General features: G+C 49.2%; 2 protein-coding genes across 3 annotated transcripts in view; both read right to left on the bottom strand.

Moving 5' to 3' along the window:
- The window catches only part of ZNF384 (zinc finger protein 384), a 29835-nt gene extending 14562 nt beyond the window's left edge, over nt 1–15273 (bottom strand). The window contains exons 1-2 of the mRNA XM_012809360.2: nt 15181–15273; nt 5118–5123 (exon numbers count right to left, since the gene is read on the bottom strand). Coding sequence (XP_012664814.2) covers nt 5118–5123; nt 15181–15273 — 99 coding nt within the window. The remainder of the gene's footprint in view (nt 1–5117; nt 5124–15180) is intronic.
- Nucleotides 14306–21222, bottom strand: PIANP (PILR alpha associated neural protein). Of its 2 annotated transcripts, none has more exons than XM_003796400.2 (6): nt 20972–21222; nt 18826–18885; nt 18176–18681; nt 16942–17023; nt 15925–16146; nt 14306–15584 (listed from the first exon to the last, which is right to left on the bottom strand). In XM_003796400.2, the coding sequence occupies exons 2-6, from the start codon at nt 18840–18842 to the stop codon at nt 15563–15565; spliced, it is 849 nt and encodes a 282-aa protein (XP_003796448.1). In that variant the 5' UTR covers nt 18843–18885; nt 20972–21222; the 3' UTR covers nt 14306–15562. The 2 variants fall into 2 exon arrangements, with proteins under 2 accessions (XP_003796448.1, XP_003796449.1); XM_003796401.2 differs by lacking the exon at nt 20972–21222 and adding an exon at nt 20493–20788.
- Nucleotides 21223–21675: the final 453 nt, after the last annotated feature.

The raw sequence follows: 21675 nt of genomic DNA, 5'->3' as shown, positions 1-21675 counted from the left end.
GTGCCTGTAGTCCCAGCTACTTGGGAGGCTGAGGCAAGAGAATCACTTAAGCCCAAGAGTTTGAGGTTGTTGTGAGTTGTGATACCACAGCACTCTACTGTGGGCAACAAAGTGAGACTCTGCCTCAAAAAAAAAAAAAGAAAGAATTGGTATGAACCAAAATCAAGCTAGTTTTTAATTTAATTAATTTGGGGGGAGAGGGGTTAACAGAGCCTTGGGCTGTGCTGGGTAGAGTGCCATGGCATCACAGCTCATAGCAACCTCCAACTCTGAGCTTAAGCAATTCTCTTGCCTCAGCCTCCCCAAGTAGCTGGGACTACAGGCGCCTACCACAACACTCGATTATTTTTTGGTCGTAGTTGTCATTGTTGTTTAGGTAGGCCTGGGCTGGATTCAAACCCACCAGCTCTGGTGTATGTGGCTGGCGCCTTAGCCACTTGAGCTACAGGCGCCAAGCCCAACCTGTTTTTTTTTTAAGTACCAGCTGATATCTGGCCAGATCGCTTCAGGCTCGAGACCCATCTCTATAGAAAATAGAAAAATTAGCTGGGTGTCATGGCACACATCTATAGCCTACTTGGGAGGCTGAGGCAGGAGGATCACTTAAGCTCAAAAGTCTGAGGTTGCAGTGAGCTACAATGATGCCACTGTCCTCCACCCCAGACAACAGAATAAGATCATATCTCACTAAACAAATAGAGTTCTGGCACCTGCAGTAGATGCTAGTTTCCAAAGGAACTCAGAATGGGGACAATGGTGGGCCAGAATGCATACACAGTACTAGATGCTTGCTTTGTATTTCTCAAACACTACGCTTTCAATTCTTCTCTGTATGTGGATGATAATTAAGCTTAAAACTTTGTGAGTGAGGAATAAGAAAAATAATCCTTTAGATTCATATTGCCACATCATAAACAGGTACAGAATAAAGGCATCTGACCTATGACTGTCACACTCTGTTCAATTCTCGTAGCAATGTTTAACAGGCATTATGTCGGTCAAGAGTAGCTTCCCAAAATCCTGGACATAGGAAAATCCAGCCCCACAGAAGACAAATAAGGAGAGAGTATGCGACTGATGGGGAAATAAGGAGCAGTAAGAAATAGACGTTACCATGCTGGCAGTCTGAGACAAGAGCTACAAAGCTGCAGGAGGGGTAGACCTGTGACTTACAGCCAACTGAGACCTACCAAGGTTATGCTGGAGACATACCGGAGATACTAAGAGCCAGAGCAGTGATTTTCTTTTTTCTTTTTGGAGTCTTTGTTGCCCTTGATAGAGTGCCATGGCATCGTAGCTCACAGCAACCTCAAACTCCTAGGCTCAAGCAATCCTCTTGCCTCAGCCTCCCAAGTAGCTGGGACTACAGGTGCTTGCCACACCACCTGGCTATTTTCAGAGATGAGGTCTCACTCTTGCTAAGGCTGGTCTCAGATGCCTGGCCTCAAGTGATGTGCCTACTTCAGCCTCCCAGAGTGCTAGGATCACAGGCATGAGCCAACGCCCCCTAGCTTCAGAGAAGTGATTTTCAACTGGTGTATCACTACAATTTTCAAAGATAATTAATTAAATTATTTTTGAAAGAAATTCAAAACATGGCTAACGGTTTTTTTTTAATTTTTTTTATTGACATAATTTAAGTGTACCACGGAAGTTTAACTACAGGTTCAAGTGTGCTGTGAGATAAAAAAAGGTTGAACAACATGGAGCAACAGGGTAGACCACGCACAGAAACTGGGTTTCAAGGTAGTGATTAAATAAATTAGGAAAGACCTTCAACAAGGGAGTCAAAGTTAAAAATTGCTCTACATCTAAGTCTGTTCCTTATCCTTCTTTAGAAGGCTTGCCATACTTTTTGCCCTTTTAAACAGCACCCCTGATTTTCATAAAACGCATGAAGGGAAGAATTAAATTTCAGCCTACTTTTTCTGAAAAAGTACGAAAAAGAGTAGAATGCACCAAATCTCTGACTACCACAGCTTCACACAAATAAGGCTCACCATTAAATGACTGAGGACCAAACACAGGCAAATTCTGTTCCCTAAGTTATAAAACGGACAAGCTAACCCATCTCTCACATAATAGGTGCAAACTGGGTCCTTCTAGTCCTAGCTTTGTAAAGCAGTCTCAGGTCTTCCTCCACAACAGAATCAGGAAACAAACAGATCACAGCTTAAGGGGATCCAATCTTGCCAAGCTTTTTATTTTTTATTTTTTAAATTTTTATTTATTTATTTATTTTACAGACAAGAGTCTCATTTTATTGCCCTCAGTAGAGTACCGTGCTGTCACAGCTCACAGCAACCTCCAACTCCTGAGCTTAGGCAATTCTCTTGCTTCAGCCTCCCAAGTAGCTGGGACTATAGGGCGCCCGCCACAACACCCGGCTTTTTTGTTGCACTTTGGATGGGGCCGGGTTCAAACCCACCATGCTCAATATATGGGGCCAGCGCCCCATCCACTGAGCCACAGGTGCCGCCTCCCTTGCCAAGCTTTTTAGGAGGCAATGATCTTGTTTTCTTCATTTGCACCTTACAACTATTTCTAATTTAGGACCCACAACCCAAGAAGCAATTATACATGCAACCATTATATATTTAATGAATTGAACAATAGTGGACCCTACATATACTAATTTTGAAAAACCATGCTAGCGACTCAAACCTTAACCCACCACCCCTACCTGTCTAACCTTCTAACTTCGAGAAATGAAAAAGGCAAGTGAGAGTGGTGATGGATGGAGGGAATGAGTAGAGAATTAGGCTGGAGGGTGAAACAAAGAAAGGTCTAATATACAGTTTCCCCCCTATAGAATCAAAGAACAAAATGCATTATGGATGTGAAAACTTGGGAACAAATGAGAATGTGTAAATTAGAATGTCCTCATAGGCCAGGCCCAGTGGCTCACATCTGTAGTCCTAACACTCTGGGAGGTGGAGGCAGGTAGATTGCCTGAGCTCAGGAGTTTGAGGCCAGCCTGAGCAAGACCAAGACCCTATCTCTACTAAAAATCGAAAAACTAGCTGGGCATTGTGGTGGATGCCTATAGTCCCAGCTACTTGGGAGGCTGAGACAACAGGATTGCTTGAACAAAGGAGTTTGAGGTGACTGTGAGCTATGACGCCTCAACACTCTACCCAGGGCAACAGAGTGATACACTGTCTCAAAATAAGTAAGGCTTGGGATGGTGGCTCACATCCGTAATCCACTCTGAGAGGCCAAGGCAGGTTGGATTGCTTGAACTCAGGAGTTTAAGACTATCCAGAGCAAGCATGAAGCCCTGTCTCTAAAAACTGCTGGGCGTTGTGGTGGCTGCCTGTAGTCCCAGCTACCTGGGAGGCTGAGGCAAGAAGACTGCTTGAGCACATGAGTTTGAGGTTGCTATGTGCTATGATGCTACAGCATTCAACCCCCAGGTGACTGAATAAGACTCTGTCTCAAAAATAAATAAGCAGTGCCAGCAGCTCATTGGGTAGGGTGCCAGCCACATACACTGAAGCTGGCGGGTTCAAACCCAGCCTGGGCCAGCTAAAACAACAATGACAACTGCAACAACAAAACAGCAGGGCACTGTGGCGGGTGCCTGTAATCCCAGCTACTTGGGAGGCTGAGACAAGAGAATTGCTTAAGCCCAAGAGTTTGAAGTTGCTATGAGCTGTGATGCCACAGAACTCTACCCAGGGCTACAGCTTGAGACTTTGTCGCCCAAACAAAGAAAAAATAAATAAATTCATTAAATTTAAAAATAAAAATTTTATTATGATGGACAATACCAGCACCATCATCACTATCAACATTTATTGTGTACTGTATTCAAGGTAGTGTTGGAAGCACTTTATAACTTTTATCCTACAACAATCCTATGATAGGTATTGTAATCCCCATTTTCAAATGAGAAAATTGGAGCCAAAAAGTCAAACAGTAGGCAGCGCCCATAGCTCAGCAGGTAGGGCACCAGCCACATACACTGCGGCTGGCAGGTTCAAACCCAGCCCAGGCCTGCTAAAACAATGACAACTGCAACAACAACAAAAAATAGCCAGGCATTGTGATGGGTGCCTTGTAGTCCCAGCTACTTGGGAGGCTGAGGCAAGAGAATCATTTAAGCCCAAGAGTTTGAGGTTGCTGTGAGCTGTGATGCCATAGCACTCTACCCAAGGTGATAGCTTGAGACTGTCTCAAAAAAAAAAAAAAAAAAGTCAAACAGTAAATAGCAGAGCAGGGATCCGAACCTAGGCACCGAAGAGCATCAATGGACCAAAACCATATATCTCAAGTACACATTCTCTGATGTTGTGGCTTGATTCAGGAATTAAAATTTAGAATATTTCCAGGAATAAACTACACATTTTTCAGGTAGTTCTCAATAAATGTTCTTTTTTTTTTGAGACAGAGCCTCAAGCTGTTGCCCTGGGTAGATTGCACATGGCATCACAGCTTGCAGCAACCTCCAACTCCTGGGCTTAAGTGATTTTCTTGCTTCCACCTCCCAAGTAGCTGGGACTACAGGTGCCCACCACAACGCCCAGCTATTTTTTGGTTGCAGACGTCATTGTTATTTGGCAGGCCCAGGCTGGATTCGAACCCGCCAGCTCAGGTATATGTGGCTGGTGCTTAGCCACTTGAGCCACTGGCACCGAGCCAATAAATGTTTTCAATATGAAGTTTTTGAAAACAGCTAAATAACACGCAGTTCAGGTCATATTCTTTGCTTTCATCCTATGAAACCTGACTTGGCCATGAATTTAGAATGATGGGAGTTTGAATAAAAGGGTCAGAACTTCCAAGGCAAAATAAATAAAAGCCCTTTCCACGCATCTAGATATCCAGTGTACTACTCTGTTTTGGTTCTTTTTTTGAGACACCCCAGCTATCTATAGTACAGTGGCATCAGCCTAGTTTACTGCAACCTTGAACTCCTGGGCAATCCTTTGTCTCACCTTCCCAAGTAGCAGGGAGAACAGGTGTGCACCGCCATTCCTGGCTAATTTTTCTACTTTTAGTAGAGACAGAATCTCAGTCTTGCTCAGGTTGCTCTTGATCTCCTGGTCTCAAGCAATCCTCCTACCTTGGCCTTTTAGAGTGCTAGGATTACAGGCATGAGCCACTGCACTCACTTGACCCTGTTTTGGTTCTTAAAAGATGCTGAAGGTCAGAACCACAGCTGGTCCTCAGTCAAGACAATACATGTATCTTATGGGCTTCTAATAAATAGGTCAGCCCAAAAAGGGATACATAGAGAATACTGCTCATCCAACTATAAAGCAACATTTACCTGCAAAATGATACCTGAGAAAGGTATGCCACTATTCTACTGAGGCAGACTTTGTACATGGTGCCCCCCAGAGTTGTGTAACAAGATACCCTGGTGCCAGATCACTCAAATATCTGTTTATTGTCTTTCTATTCCCCACTTTTGTCTTTCATGGAGCAAGTTTCACCAAACATCCCAAAATCCAAGCATGCACGTATCAACATTCTGTTGACCTTGAAGCAGCCCACTGAAAATATAGGGAAAACTCATCTCTACGGGGTGCCAGTTTTGATGATTATGCCAATATTCAAAAAATAGAGAGAGAGAGAGTTTCCTCTAGACTCAGAAGAAAGAGGAAGACTTTTATTATAGCCTCCCTAAACAGCAGAAAAGAAAAAAAATAGATGGAAAGATGACTGCTGGCATATTGTTTTTTTTTTGAGAAACAGTTTCACTTGGTCACCCTTAGTAGAGTGCCATGGTGTCTTAGCTCCCAGCAACCTCAAACTCTTGGTTTCCAGTGATCCTCTTCCCTCAGGTACCCGCCACAACACCTGGCTATTTTTTAGAGACAAGGTCTCGCTTTGGCTCAGGCTGCTCTCAAACCTGTGAGCTCGGGCAATCCACCATTCGAATCCAGCCTGGGCCTCACAAGTGCTGGGATTACAGGACTGAGCCATCGTGCCCAGCTCTTGAAATTCTGGGTTTTTATTTCAACTTTACTACTACACCATGCCTCAACTATTCTGTTAATAAGAAGAGAGATTAGGCCAGGCATAATGGCTCACATCTGTAATCCTAGCACTCTGGGAAGCAGAGGCAGGTGGACTGCCCTGAGCTCACAGGTTCAAGACCAGCCTGAGAAGAGCATACCCTGTCTCTAAAAATTGCTGGGCGTTGTGGCAGGTGCCTGTAGTCCCAGCTACTTGGGAAGCTGAGGCAAGAGAATTGCTTAAGCCCAAGAGTTGGAGGTTGCTGTGAGCTGTGACATCACAGCACTCTACCTAGGGCGACAAAGTGAGACTCGGTCTCAAAAAAAAAAAAAAGATGTGAAAAACAATCAATTTGAATTGAACTACTGAACTTAAAACACTCTTAAGAGAAACAGTTCTAAAATATACAATTGCAGAAAGTCTGCAATATGAGCTAACAAATTTATTATTTTTTTTTTGGAGACAGTGTCACTTTGTCACTCTCAGTAGAGTACTATGGCATCACAGCTCACAGCAACCTCCAGCTCTTGGGCTTAGGCAATTCTCTTGCCTCAGCCTCCAGAGTAGCTGGGACTACAGGTACCTGCCACAACATCCAGATATTTTTTGTTGTTGTTGTTGCAGTTTGGCCGGGGTTGGGTTTGAACCTGCCCCCCTTGGTATATGGAGCTGGTACCCTACTCACTGAACCACAGGCACTGCCCTAATTATGTGTTCTTCAGGTGCCCGCTACAATGCCTGGCTATTTTTTTGTTGTAGTTTGACCAGGGCCAGGTTTGAACCTGCCACAATGCCTGGCTATTTTTTTGTTGTAGTTTGGCTGGGGCCAGGTTTGAATCCGCCACAATGCTTGGCTATTTTGTTGTTGTTGTTTGGCTGGGGCCAGGTTTGAACCCACCACACTCAGTATATGGGGCCAGTGTCCTACCCACTGAGCCACAGGTGCCACCCAAGCTAACGAATTTAAATGAAGAAACACAAAGAAACATTTTTTTCCTTAATAAGGAAACAAAATCTCTTTATCTCAGATTCTAGACATTCAAGAAGGGCCATCCCAACAGGATTTGGGGCCCTCATACTAACATCCATGAACTCTTCCAAGTTCAAAATAACTCAAAACAGATTTACCCCAATGCTACTGGGAAAGATCATTCTACCATATACAAACAGACCAAACAGGACCACTAAAACCACAGAGTTGGCAATCTGGGCCAGCAGCTTCTACCCTGGGCATCACTTGACCACTGTCACCTGTGGGAGAGACAATGTTACAGTTCTCCTTGCCCTGACCTACTATAAATGATTGATTGGGAAATGTGAGGCCAAAAAAAAGAAAAAAAGCTGAAGAAGTATATATAACTTACATATATATGTGTATTATATATATTTGTAGACAGTGTCACCTTTGGTAGAATGTTCTAGTGTCACAGCTCACAACAACTTCAAACTCTCGGCCTCAGGCAATTTTTCTTTTTTTCAGTAGAGAAGGGGTCTCACTCTTGCGCAGGCTGGTCTTGAACTTGTATGCTCAAGCAAGCCATCACCTCAGCCTCCCAGAGTGCTAGGATTATAGGTGTGAGCCACCACACTTAGCCTCATATCTAATTTCTTTTTTTTTGTTTTGAGACAAAGACTCACTTTGTCACCCTTGGTAGAGTGCTGTGACATCATAGCTCACAGCAACCTCACACTTTTTTTTTTTTTTAAGAGACGGAGTCTCACTTTGTCGCCCTCAGTAGAGTGCTGTAGTGTCACAGCTCACAGCAACCTCCAGCTCTTGGGTTTAGGCGATTCTCTTGACTCAGCTTACCAAGTAGCTGAGACTGCAGGCACCCACCACAAGGCCTGGCTATTTTTTTTGTTGTTGCAGTTTGGCCAGACCAGGTTCAATACCACCACCCTTGGTATACGGGGCTGGCGCCTTACTCACTGAGCCAAAGGCGCTGCCCTCAACCTCAAACTCTTGGGCGCAAGTGATTCTCCTGCCTCAGCCCCCCGAGTAGCGGGGACTACAGGCACCTGCCATAATGCCCAACTATTTTTTAGAGATGGAGGTCTTGCTCTTGCTTAGGCTGGTCTCCAACTCCTGAGCTCAGGCAATTCACCTACCTCAGCCTCTCAGAGCGCTGAGATTACAGCATGAGCCACCACGCCCAGCCTTATACCTAATATTTAATCATCAACTTAGCTTAGAAACTTACAGGTTGGGCATTGTGGCGGGCGCCTGTAGACCCAGCTACCTGGGAGGCTGAGGCAAGAGAATCACTTGAACCCAACAATTTGAAGTTGCTGTGAGCTAAGACACTGTGGCACTCTTACTGAGGGTGACCAAGTGAGACTGTCTCAAAAAAAAAAAGAAGAAGAAGAAGAAGAAAAAGAAAAACTTATGGGGAATATATTTTATAAACCAGCCTGGAATTAGTCCTTCAAAGATATCACTAAGTATCAAAAGCTCTGAAATCAAACTTTTAGGTTCATATATTGTCATTTTCAGGCTACTCAAAACTCTATCACCATCAGGCCTCATGTTGTGAATTCTTCCAGACCTACTTTGGTGCCTACTTCATACAGTTCTATCCACTTTACCTCAAACTACCCAGGAAGCATTTTTTTCCCTGTAAACTTCACCCTGCCATACCAAATTCAAATAATCCCATGTCACAGATTCTTATCACTTAATAGATCCACTTCCAACACTCCATTGGAATATTAAGGATAAGAGCCTCACGCTAAATTCAGCCCTGCTTGTTCCAAATACAAGAAAATAACTCCTTAAGACTCTGTTGGCAATTAGGGCCCATGTGTCCCCAAAGCAGAATAAATTTCTCTTTTGGATACAATGCAACAGTATTCAGGGGTTCCACCTGAGCATTTCACACATCATTACTGATGAGTACTAGTGGGAATTGAAGGTGACAATTTTTTACCAATCACTTCCTGAGTACCCTCAAGAGGTGATAGGAAAAACCTCATTTTTCTCCCACAACAAACATCAGGAATACAATTTCTATTACTTGTAGTATTCTGTCATGCTGACCAAAATCCAAAAAAAGAAAACAACAACAACAAAAAAACCCATTTGAGACCCTTTCTCCCCCCAAACCAGAAAAGCCATTAATCCAAAATTGTCTTACCCTCTCTCTCTCTTCCTCCTGTCGTCTTATTCCTTCTCCTTTCCAGGGCTCCTGAACTTTCTGTAAACAAATTGTCTAGGTTACAGGAGCCAGTAGGGCTGCAGCCACCACAGAGCTGTAGATAACCTCAGGAACTCTTTGACTGTCAGGAGTTAGTCTGCAAGGCAGCCAGACCCCCAACCAACAATCCAAAGATGGAAGGATATATTATATCCTAGCACTCTATATGGATACAAGGGAAATAAATTCACTTCCCAGAAACTAAGATGAACTCTATCACCAGCCTTCAGGTTCCACTCCTAGGCTCAAACACTATTTCTTCTTCCTTCCCAGGCCACAGGTAACCAAGGGTCAAAGAACAGGAAAGTTGGAAGAGGAGGAGGTCTCTGCCCCTGAGGAGTGGCTTCAGAAGGCCAAGCTGAGGGCTAGGGGGGATGCACAAGCCATTGTGTCAGGCACAGTGCCAGTTCAGGCCCAGCTACTTCCTCTAGCCTCCCCCTCTACGTCTTCTAGGACTTCGCCCCCTGCCTACCCAAGGCCTTGTGCCAAGAAGTACCTCCCTCAGCTTGCACAGTAGTCTATGTATGGGAGACCCCTGTTGTCCCCCCAAAACATTCGCTCCCCTGAGATTGCCCCTAGTAGCCTTCTCCTGATGTCGCCCTCCACTCCTTCCTCAAAAACCCTTCCTTGGGACGTCCCTCCTTCCCCTCCTGGGAGCTGAACTCTGCTACCCACCAGACCGGCACCCGCCCCCTAAACCCCCCCATTCCTCCCCATCGCCCGCTCCTACACAACCACTTCCGGTTCCGGGACGGACACACATACAGTCACACCGTGGACCCCCCCTCCCCGACCCCCCAATGGAAAGGGGAGGGGGAGGAGCAGGGAGCTTAGCGCGCGCCGGCTGCAGCGGCGCGAGACTCACCCGGCGGCGAAGGCTACGGCGGCGCCAGAGCCTTACCTAGAGCGCGGGAGGGGCGGCGTTTGCTGGGAAAGGAGGGAGCCAAGTGGGGTGGGAGGACCAGAGGGGGTGGGGGGGGAGCGCGAGGCGGAGCGCGCGGGCACGCACTCCGGGCGCGAGACGAGCCAACACGCTCACACGCACGGAATGCGCGCGAGACACCCGCGGGGCGGGGGCGCGAGGCAGTGGGTGGCCTCCCTCCCTCCCATCTTCCCTCCCCTAACACTCACCCGGAAGTGGTGCTGCAGCTCGTGCTCCCGAGAACCCCAATTCTTCCACACCCCCCTCCCTCCCTCCCTCCCTCCCCCCCACAGACTGAGGAGAGCGCGGCGGAGAGAAGGCGGGAGCGCCGGAAACGAAAAGGGGGGGAAGGGAGGGAAATAGCAATGTGGGTGGGGGGGGCCGGTAATGGAGAAAGAAGGCAGCGCAAAGGCCGAGTCACTTCCGGGAGTGGCTAGAACATATCCGGTGCTGCTAGCGCTCCGGGATATTCAGGGCAGAAGTTACGACAAGTAGGGGCGGAAGTAGCTTCTGCCCGAGGACACAGTAGAACCCTCTGTGGATGTGACGCCATAGCGGAAGTGAAGGCGGGTTCTGTTAAGGGCAAAAGCTGATCCTTAAGAATTGCGGCCTCGGGCTTCCGGAAAAGACTTCTGGGGAGGGGAGGGTAGAAACGGGACAAGTTCATGAATTATGCATCAAGGTACGAGGGGCGTTGTGTATTCTTAAAAGACTAAGATGCCGTTTCCCTTCCCTCTGGGTGGAATACGCTGATGTAGGACGTTGCCATTATTTTTTCTTATTTCTCAAGAACGTGCCAATGCTTTAATTATGCGGGAAAGGATAAGGATGGACCTCTCCCAGCCATCAAAATCCGACCCATCCTTTCTGACCACACCCCTTACTGTAGGTTTGGTCTTGTTGCTCTTACCCACATCTCTAACTTCTTACCCTGCCTTACTTTAAATACAGCATTCCTCACTACCTGTTACATTGTTTGCTGTTCAACTCTTCCCCCTAGAATATCAGCTTGATGGGGGTAATTTGAATTGTTTGGTGCTGTATCCTCAGGTATAAGCGTTTAACTCCTTCAGGACGCCTTCTCTGAGTGCTCTCACCTATAATGGTTCTTTTGTCTGAATTCCTACAGCATTTAATCTGTACTTTTTATTGTTTTAACTATTTGATACATGTGATTCCCCAAGCAGAGTGTCAGCTCTTCAAGGAAGAAACCGTTCACGTTACTTTACTGAACACATAGTAGAGGCTGATAAATATATACTGTTTTAGAAATGAATGCTGTTGCAAACCTGCAACAAGCCTGCACCCTAATTTGGCCAGAATCCCTCTGGGCTCAGCTCTGTTTTGGCTAGAGCAGAATTGAATTCCCTCATATTAACAGTAATACCCTCTTGCTGAAAAAGCAAAATAACCTTAACAAATAACTATAACGTCCATGTTTATAGAGAATGAAAATAAGATTAAGCAGGTTTAGGCGATTTATTTTTCCCCAAGCTCCCGGACCTTTTAACATTTATTTATGTTTAAATAGATGATATATATCTTTGTTTGCAACTAGTTTGTATCTTTTCAAAAGTGTATATTCCCTTTATCACATTTTTGGGCTTGGCACTCAGTTTGTGTTGACTGAGTAGCAACAGTTGACAGGATAAGGGTCTTAAGGGCTCACATGTGGGCTGGTCCAGAGATAGTGAGTTATCTCACTTGATTGTTCACAGTCAGTTACAGATTGAACTCCTTGTTCTACTTTCCCCCCTTCTCACTACTCCACTTGACTAGGCTTAAAAGGGGGTGGGGTGGGGGTGGGGCTCACATGTGACCAGACCTATTGCTGCATGAATTAGAGATTGCTGATCAAAAAATCTTGACTTTGGGGCTGGCATAGAAACGTGGGAGCCAATTAGTAGTAATCACTGTAAGTCCTAGTTCTCCTATTCTTCCTATTTACACTACGTAGCCACTTCCTGGGCCTCAGTGTCTCGAACTCTTAGCCCTATTCCTGCCCTTGCTAGAAGAATCAAGTTTTAAGTGCTTTGAACTCTCTAAAGAAAGCTTTACAGCAATAAATGTGGGGCGTAGGGGGAGAGGGTTGTTAATTTTAGCTTGGGGTTCTCCAGCTGGCACACTGTTTCCATCTTGAATCACTTCCACACCCTGAGCTCAGCCTGGGAGATCCCTCCTCCTGGGGGCTTCCCTATTTCCTGATTTGGTCTGAGCCACAATGGTAAGCATTCCAGAAAAATGCTAAGAGAAGCCTAGCTGAGTCATTTGATGCACAGCCCAGGAGGCAAAGAAAGCATGATGATGAGAGACAAAGAAAGTATAATGATGAGAGACCTGCTGGTTCCAGTGGTGCCTGTGATGTGTGGCCTCAAAGAACCTTCCAATTCCCAAAAGGGCAGTATGGCTATTGTTTTGTTCTTGGTGTAGTCTTCTGAGGACCTCCCACAGTCTGTTTCAAGTACTGGAGGGAAAAAAGTTGGGTCTGTTCCTTAGCATGACAGTGTGATTTAGTTTGGCATAATTCCTTTAGGACAATTCAGAAGTCTAGGACAATCTCCTTCTCTTCCCCGCCATCAGACTTTCCATGGTGGAAGGAGGGCATTTTAGGAAAGGGAACAGGTGAAGATTTCTAGTGTCTTGCTGGTATATTTTAATTTATTTAAATTTAGAGAAACAGAGGTCCAATCAGGCAATAATTAATTCCCTCTTCATCAGGGGCCTTCATGTGTGCCTTTTGCATATGGATGAGTCCCAGGTCATGCTGTCCCTCGGAAGAGAGATCCTTGCTGAAGGTGAGGGCCCAGTGTACTCCCCAGCACTGAGCTCCTACCCTTTCTGTGCCAGTGCATCTCTTTTCTCCTTATCCTCACTTGACAAGGACTAGAGTCTTGTGGGGAAAGAAGGAAAGGTTAATGAAGCTTCCTCTCCCTCCCTCCTTAATGCCCCCAGTACATCCATCAACACCTCCTCCAATACCCACACTCCAGCCCTCTCCCATAAGCTGCCTGCTGGGATCTCTTCATGCCCCACTGGGTTGACTCCTCAGAGTTCCCCTCAGAAGCTTGTTTGCCTCACATCTCTGCTTAGAGTTGGCTCATAAATCGTTGGCCCCGCTCTGCTTCTTTCCTCTGTAGCAATCTGTCCTTTTCTTAGGGAGTCTGACACCCTGAATGCACACACTGCTCTCATCCTGAGCAAGGCGCTTCTTCCTCCTGACACTCACCATTATGTGCTACACTGACTCCGCCCCATTTCCCTCAGTTCACAGTAAAGCTCCCCAACACCTAAGCACTACCCCTACCAACATAGAGCCATTCCTAATCTTAGCTTCAAAGAAACACATGGAAGCATATACAGTCCTGGGCTGCTCTCTTGCATACTATACGTGCCTCTTGTCCTCCCTGGGGCTATCCCATTTGCTGGGAGCAAGTGGGGGCACAGGTTGAGGTAGGGGAGATGGGACCTGGATGGTTACTGTGGCAACAGAGCCTAGCAACAGCTGAGAGGCTGATGTGTGGGTTTTCACAGGCCTGTTACAGGAGCCAAACCTAGAATCAGGGACTTAAAGGTGACTGATCCCAACTGGGCAATCTGCAGTTTCCTCCCCTAAACACACCCCTGGATTTCACCCCCACTACCCTGCAGTGCTTCTCTCAGAGAGGGCAGACTGGGGGAAGCTAACAAGTTAACCAGAAGGCTTCTAATGCTGCACAGCTTTTGAGGGACAGCTATAGGTAGAGGCAGGTTAGAGAGCAAGGCTGAAAATAAACAAAGCAGAGCAGCCTCTTTTCTATGGCTCCCTTGTATCCTTTTTCCATTGCTCCATTTTTCTCATTCCTTTCTCCCTTTACTCTCCATCTCTTATCAGCTCGCCTTCCTTTTCCTGCTTGCTCCATTGCCTCTCCTGTGTGATTCTCCTTCTTCTGTCTCCTTTCTCATGGTCTCTCCTGACTCTCTTTGGCAAAGAACAAGTGAGCCATGGTTCCAGTCCAGTTTCTCTCCTGCATCAGCTGCACCCTTCAGTTTCTCTTCCTCTTCCCACCCTTCCATTTTGTACCAAGTCAAAGCCCTGGTCAATTCTCAGCTCCAAGTCAGGGCAGGCCAGGTGACCGCTCGTCTCATCTGGAGCACCCAACCCCCCTTCATCCTTCTTTTCCTCCCTGTTGGCTGCCCACCCCTCCCCTCTACAGGGGTCATAGGCAGAACCAGGGGACTCAAGTATCTTGCAAAGGCTTTATTTGAAAATTTTGAAACTTACATCCCACAAGAATTCAAGATTATCACCACAAGAAGAAGAAAGAGATAATACAAAAATATATATCACAGCATAGGAGCCAGGTAAGAGGGGAATAAAGAAGGTGGAAAAACCGATGAGAAGTAGGGAAGAACCTGAGGAGCAGGAAAGGGTGGGAGAGTGGAAGAAGGAAGTAAGGAGGGAGGCAGGAGGGGATATGAGGGAGCCCAGGCAGGGAAAGGGTAGATTTGGAGGCAGAGCTCCCAATAGCCTTGAACCAGTTGGCTCCAGTCCCTGGCAGCCTCAGTGGAGTTAGGGAGGCCCTAAGGAAGGCTGGGAAGTAGAGGACTGGCTCAGGGACTCTGAATGCGAAGAGTGACACACAGACAGTAGGACAGACAAGACAAAGGGGTCTTAGGAGGAAGGGAAGGATAAGTGGGAGTCCCTTTCTCATTTAGTGCAGCAGTCGACTCCCCAAAACCCATCTCTCAGACAACAGGATTTAGAAGTGTGGTGGGGGATAAGTTTGGGGTTTCACTACCCCTATTCCCATGGAGGAGCCCTCAGGGTAATTCCAGTGCCCTTGGAGTGGGATGGGGGAAGACAGAAACATGTGACATGGAATGGGATGGAAACGTGACAGATAAGGGCACGAGGAGCCCCAACCTCACCTCTTACCCACCTCAGGGTCAGCATGCAGGGGCCACAGAAACTAGACCAGTGAATGTTCATGAGGGAGAGAGTACGCCACACAACACCACGACATTAGGCTGGGAAATGCATGTTGAGAGGTAAAGTGTGCAGGGAACACTGACCACAGAGTGAACAAACTGAGCACAGAATGTAGAAAAGAGAAAGACTGAAAGTGTGAAACAAGGGGGAGACGATGAGAAAGCCACAGAGTGGAGAGATGTGGAAGTGGGGGAGGGTGCAGAAGAGCTGTCTGGGAGCATGAGTGTGTGCAACGGCCTGTGAAGGTACAGGTGAGTGTGCAAGGCTTTCATGTGAGTGTGCAAGGGTGAGGATAGGGGACAGAAGTCACAAATATGTGAGGCCCCCACCTACAGAGGGCAAGCAGGTAGGATCGCCCATGGGGCCAGTGAGTGTTCCAGGGAGAAGTGCATGGGCAGGGGCCAGGAGCACTCTCTCCTGGCTTCCCACAGCTGCCCACCCTCAGTGGGATGGGGGCTGTGCCAGCCCCTCGGCCTCCTGCTTGGCAGCACCCCAACACTGGGGGGGGCGTCACAGATTCACCAAAGGAATCCTGAGAGGAAGAGGGAAAGGGTACAGTCAGGAACCAAGGGGCAGACCAGAATAGCAGGGGAAGTCCAAGACAAAGAGGTGGATGGTTAAGAGGGCAGAGTTGATGTTAAAGGGCAGCAGAGAATGGGACATACATCCTGACAGAGTGGGTGAAGGAAGAAATCCCCAGAAAGGCTGATCTAGCCTTCTTAAGAGGGCCTAGGACCCCTGGGAAGGAGAGCCAGGAACTTTGGGCTGGCCAAGCCTGCCTCCTCACTACCCACCCAGGGAGCACCCACCCCAGCTCTGGAGACCTGTGGCCTTCCCACCTTACCCTCCTGTCCCATAGTCCCTGCCCTCACCGGTTCAACTGGAAGGCTGGAGCCCCCTTGGCCTGGGGCATCCCAGGCCGGGGTCCCCCTCGGGGCTCCTCATGGTCAGGGGTGGGAGTAGGTGAATCCCCGAAGGCCCCCAGCACAGTGACTCCAGCAGGGGATAGGTCTGTCAGCGGCTGCTGGCTCTCCTCCTGCCTCAGGGCACCTTGCTGCCCTGAGGGCCTGCGCCGCTTCTGGCTTCGGTCCCAGCTGGGGCACCAGAAGGAAAGAGGTTCTTTCACATACTCAAGTAGCCCCCATCCTGGGCCTACATGCTGGTCACCCCCAGGTTCCCTCAACATCCTTTTGGAGGCAGAGAAACTGGCCTCTGAAAAAGTTCCCCTACACCAAATCTCCCATAAAACCACTTCTGCTACCCCTGGCGGGCTCAGGAATCTAACCCATCCTCCCAACCAGATCCACAGGATTAGTACCCCCACACAAATACAGTACCCCCAAATTGCCCCTTCCCCCATGCATGCCCAGAAAAGCCATTTCTCTCCTCAGCAGGCACCTGGCAGGTTTAGTTTTAGTCAGCTAATGACCTAGACACCTTAGTCTAATGATTCTCTCAGTAAAGTGTGAAGGACTGAGTGATCCATTATTAAACGTGTGCAAAGAAAGCTCCAGATTTTCTCCCTCCCCTGCAGGCAGCTTTGAGAATGGGTGCTGCAGACTGGGTCAGTTTTCTCTGCCTTGGAGGAAATAGGGACAAGGCATGCCCACCAAAGCCCCTATTATACATAAATAATTCTTCCCTCTTATTATCCTTGTATTTCCCTGCAAGGTGGAATCTGCCCGGGTTTCTCACTGTCTTCTCCCACCCCAATCCCTACTCCTACAAGGAGTTTTGCCTTGTCCCGAGATCTTATCTTCATCCACCATTTCCTACTCTGCCTGCAGCAACACTGCTGCCCTTGCTTCCTCAGACTCCTGCCTTGCTTTCAGACTTGATTATCAAATGTTCAGACCCCATCCACTAGCATCTTTCTCCCCTTAGCTTACCAGAACTTGAAGATGATGCCAGTGGCCACGAGAACAATGATGACGGAGATGGTGATTGTAACATAGAGCTGGGGGTCCACACCTGATTGGGGTGAGGAGAAAGTTTTAGGGAGGCCTGAGATGGCAGGAGCCAGAAGGGGGTGGCAGGGTTGGGCTGTGGTTCAGTAAACTGGAGGACTTTTGCCGTGTGAAACCACAGTGCCTAACTCTCTGCTTCTCTGGAGCCTCCTTCTTCTTTTTTGTTTTTTGAGACAGAATCTCCCTATGTTGCCCTCAGTTGAGTGCTGTGGCATCATAGCTCACAGCGACCTCAAACTCTTAGGCTTAAGTGATTCTCTTACCTCAGCCTCCTGGGTAGCTAGGACTACAGGTGCCCAGCTATTTTTTTGTTGCAGTTGTCATTGTTTAGCAAGCCCGGGCTAGGCTTGAACCTGCCAGCCTCAGTGTATGTGGCTGGCATTGTATTCACTGAGCTATGGGCACCAATCCAGCCTTTGTCTTCTTATCACCAGCTTTCCCCTCAGTTGACAAGCTCTTTCCTTCACTTTCCCAAAGATATTTCACCAAATCTTACATGTACATGTGACGAGGATGAGGCTTCAAGATCAGAAAGAACCTATCTCTCCACATAGAAATTTCAGCGTGGAGATGTCCTACTCTCTTCCATGGCCCAGCCCCCAAACCACGAGTCCTATCCCTCCATCAGCACTCTCTGGACCAAAACGTCACTCTGGTAGTCCCCCCTTCCTCCAGGGTGTTCCTCTGCCTAGAATACTCCCACTCTGTTTTCAAGGTCCAGCTCAAGTATCAATTCTTTTTTTTTTTTTTTTCCAGTTTTTGGCCCGGGCTGGGTTTGAACCCGCCACCTCCTGTATATGGGGCCAGTGCCCTACTCCTTTGAGCCACAGGCACCGCCCAAATATCAATTCTTTGAAAGTGTCCTGACTCCAAGGCAGAAGTCCTCTCTCGTTTCTCTCTTTTCCTAAAAATGTGCTGTACATGCCTCTATTAGAGTATTTATTATGTTGACTCATCCCTGAGGGTTTACACATCTGTCTTCTCTAGTGGACCTGAACTCTTCAGGGGCTCGATAGTGCCTCCATCTCTGTGTCCTGTGCCAGCATAGTCCCCAGCACATTTGTTGAAGGAGCTAACAGACAAGGCCTCTAATTCTGCTGCTTATCTTTACCCAGCGTCCCCATACCTCATATCCTTATCAGACTCTCCTACTCACCTTCCCCACGGCCCCCAAACAGGAATGGCCGCAGGGTGGCAGGTGATTCTCCAAGGATGAGGCCATCTCCATCACCCCGCATTGAGTCTGAGTTGGGGTGTGGGGTAGCAAGCCCATGGGGGGCTGCAAAGCCATAGTCCAGAAATCCAGGATTGGCAGAGTTGGGGTCCCCCCCATCCTCTCGAGATACTGTGGGACCCCAGACAATAGCCCAGGGGTATTGTGAGGAGGGTGGGCCCTCCTCAAAGCCTGATGGGGTGGCAGGAGGTGCAGTGCCTGGCAGGACTTGCCGACGAGATCTTGGGACCCGAGGGGATCGGCTTGGTGGAGGTGCCCGTTCCCACACACATACATGACGTGGAGCTGAGGGGCCTCCCCGGGCACAGGGGGGGCGGGCTGGGGCTGGTGGGGTTCGAGGGGAGGAGGAGGAGCCCTGAGCTGGAGGTGGGAGGGGCAGCAATAGCAGTGGCCAGAGAGGGAGAAGGTGGGACAGCAGCAGAGCAGGCCTGCAAGAAGGGAGAGAAAGTAGGTGAGACAGCAGGTCCAGGTGGGCCTATGTGTGGGGAGGGCAGGCCCCGATAGGCCTAGGAAAGAAAGGGCCATGCCCACAGTAAGTGGTCTCCAAGCTCCCTCTGCTGGGCCAAACTTACCACATCCTGGACTCCATGTCAGAAGTCTTCCTCAGCTGTGACCCAGATTTTCAGCCTTTACTAGGGTAAAAAAGGGGGTTGTCACACCCCAACCCTGCTCTCTGTACTTCCCTAGCTCATTCATCTACCAATTCTACCCTTATCTCCCCTCCTAGGCTGCCAGCTGCTGCCACCCAGGATCCACTTCTTAGCATCCTTGGGTGGGGAGGAATCTCCCAGAGTGGTTCCCTGACCAGCCCCCAGCCCCATCTGCAAATTCCCAGGTCCCCGTTACCTCCCCACCCTAGGGTCTACTCTGGCTTCTCCAGCTTCCTTCTTACTTCCTCTACCCACAGCTCCAAGATTTTCTTGGATCTTAATTTAGAGCCAAGAACCTTGTGATTACTTGAGCACCTACTGATAGGGAGGGAGTCTGAAGGTGGGGGGAGGGAAAGGGAAGTCAATCTAAGTGAGAGTGTGTGCGCGTGTGCACCCGCATGCAGGGGGGCCCCACTTGTAATGCCAGGCATTTTTCTCATGATTGGCCCCAGGAGTCTGCATCTTCAGGAGAAAGGAAGAGATGAAGGGATGGAAAGAAAAAGAGAAAGAGAGGTGGGTGGGAGAAAAATTTTACAGAATATAATTTTTGCTCTTAATGTTTAATCATCCAAATGCATAGGTGCCCTCTGAAGGAGGTGGAGTTGAGAGGAAGCCACCCCCTCACATGTAGCTCTCCTGGGTAAAGAATCTTGGGAAAATCTGGATGATTGGTTGGTTTTGAAAGAGGCAGGGTATGTTCTCAGAGCTAAGGGTGGTCAAACTCCTCAAAAGGAAAGAGGGGATAACATCCCATGTCCTCTGGATTCTGGGTCCAAATCTGCACGTTGAATACTCCCAGAGTATTTCAGGGGCATAAGATGGGGAAGTCAGGGGAAGGGAACAGGAAGTGGGCAGTGGGGAGAGATGGGAAGGGCATGAAGGGCTGGGAGAGGGAAGGTTGATTTAGAGGGAAGAGGAGAAAGGTAAATAGGAACCGCCTGGAGTGCAGGGTAGGGAGAGCAGGGAGTCCTGAAAAAGAATGGCCTATGAAGAGAGGAGAGAAGGGTACAGAAGATGGTTGAAGTGTGGAGGATGCTGAAAAGAGGTCCAGGAGTGGAAAAGGAGAGGGTGAAGGGGTCACAGGTGCAGGGGGAGAAGGAAAGAGAGGTCCAGACAGGACAGCCAAAGAAGTGGAGTGGTAGGGAGTGACGACCAGGATGGGGAGAAAGGAGATGAGAAAGGAGAGAACGTAATACTGAAGACAAAATGAGAGGGGACAGGGGCTGGGGAGCCGAGAACCAAGACAGCACAGATGGAGCAGTTGGAAATTGTTTCTCAAAATGTAAAGGGCCATGAAGCTATGGAAAGAGATAAGGGATGGGGACATGGTGTGAAGAGGGGGGAGAGGGAGGGGAAACGAAGGAAGACAGAGAGAGGGAGGGAGGAGTGTTGGAGCGAACCAGTGAAGCGGAGAAGGGTTCCCAGAGACGTCTATGGCCAGGTGAACTCCAGGACTCACTTGTCCCTCCACCAGTGCATCCCCTTACCTATCACCAGCATCAACTCCAACCCCTTTATCACCCCCTCCAGGAAGCCCGCAGTCCCCAAGCTGGCGCGCCACCCCCACCCTCTCCTCGCTCCTCACCGACCTGTTGTGCGCAGGAGAAGAGCTGGGGGTGGGGCGGGAGCTTTGGCGTGGGGGAACCGGGCCCTACCGCCAGGGTTGCCCCCATCCCACCCATCCTGGAGGCCCGCGCTCCGGGAAAGGACTGGAAGGCAGAGAGAGTGGGGGAAGCGAGGAAAAGGCGGTCGGCTAAGGGACTCCAAGGGAGGGGACTGCCAAGAGCAGAAAGGGGACTGGAGGCAAGAGGATGCTAGGAGCCGCCCGCTGAGCCGAAGGCGGGATGGAGGCAGCCTCGGGGATGGGGACTGCTGCACCAGGAAGGGCAGGCTAGAGTCGGACCTGGGAGGGATGGAGAGCACGCTGGGGAAGGAATGCTTGGGGGCTGCAGACTGCATCCCCGGCGAGGGACCGCGCCGGGAAGGGCGGGTGGTTAAGGGCGCGGAGTCGGGAAGGGCAGGGCCGGGCTCCCTTCGGGTGGGGGCGTGGGGGGTCCCTCTCACTCACCTGCATGCTTGGCGCGGCGGCGCGACGAATACTGGCGGTCAGGGCTGTGTGGGACTTGGGGGTCGCAGAAGCGGGCAGGGTGGGGGGCATGGTCGGCAGGTTTGGCCCGCAGCAGGATGCTGGAGCCAGTGGGGGGCGGGCGCCCGGGGCGCGGGGCGGCGGCGGCTGGAGATGCTCCGCTCTGCTCGGCTCGGCTCGGCTCGGCTCCGGCTGCGCTCGGCTCGACTGGGCTCGGCGCGGCGGCTGAGACCGCTTGGTCTCCGCCTCCCCGCCTCGCCCCCCCGTAGGCCACGCACGGATTAACCCTCCTGCTGCCACGCTGCAGGAGTCGTGCCCCGCTCTGTCCTAGGTGGCGGGTTGGAGAGGGTAGAGAGGGCGAGAGACTGTGCGAATCCCCGGGTTTTGCTGACAGGTTTCACCCCCTTCTCCCCAGTTCTGGGGACACTCATGGTCGCCCCAATCAGTTTCTGAAATTCTGAGTCATCCAGTGCTCTGAGTCTCCACCTCTGTCTTGATTTGATTGCCCCCATCCCTTCAAAACTGCCGTTCCCCACCCCCACGCCCTCTTGGAAAGTAGTCAAGGTAAGGGCAGCAGGCGAGTTATTGGGGGGGGGGGCGGAGTGGAAGAAAAGACTCCGCACCATTTTTGGATTATCCCAACGGCTTGATTCCCGATTATATTCTGATCCTGCTATAAAGTATTT

This window comes from Otolemur garnettii, unplaced genomic scaffold, assembly GCF_000181295.1.
Source record: "Otolemur garnettii isolate 467f Iridium unplaced genomic scaffold, OtoGar3 scaffold00104, whole genome shotgun sequence".
Taxonomy (NCBI): Eukaryota; Metazoa; Chordata; class Mammalia; order Primates; family Galagidae; genus Otolemur; species Otolemur garnettii.
Note: the sequence above shows the minus strand (reverse complement) of the source record. Positions and strands in the feature narration are given on the sequence as shown.

Coding starts and splice junctions, on each gene's coding strand:
- PIANP (XM_003796400.2), bottom strand. Junction 16,147..16,941: donor GGCATCATCTTCAAGTTCTG/GTAAGCTAAGGG, acceptor CTGGTGCCCCAG/CTGGGACCGAAGCCAGAAGC. Junction 15,585..15,924: donor CCAGCCTTCCAGTTGAACCG/GTGAGGGCAGGG, acceptor TCTTCCTCTCAG/GATTCCTTTGGTGAATCTGT.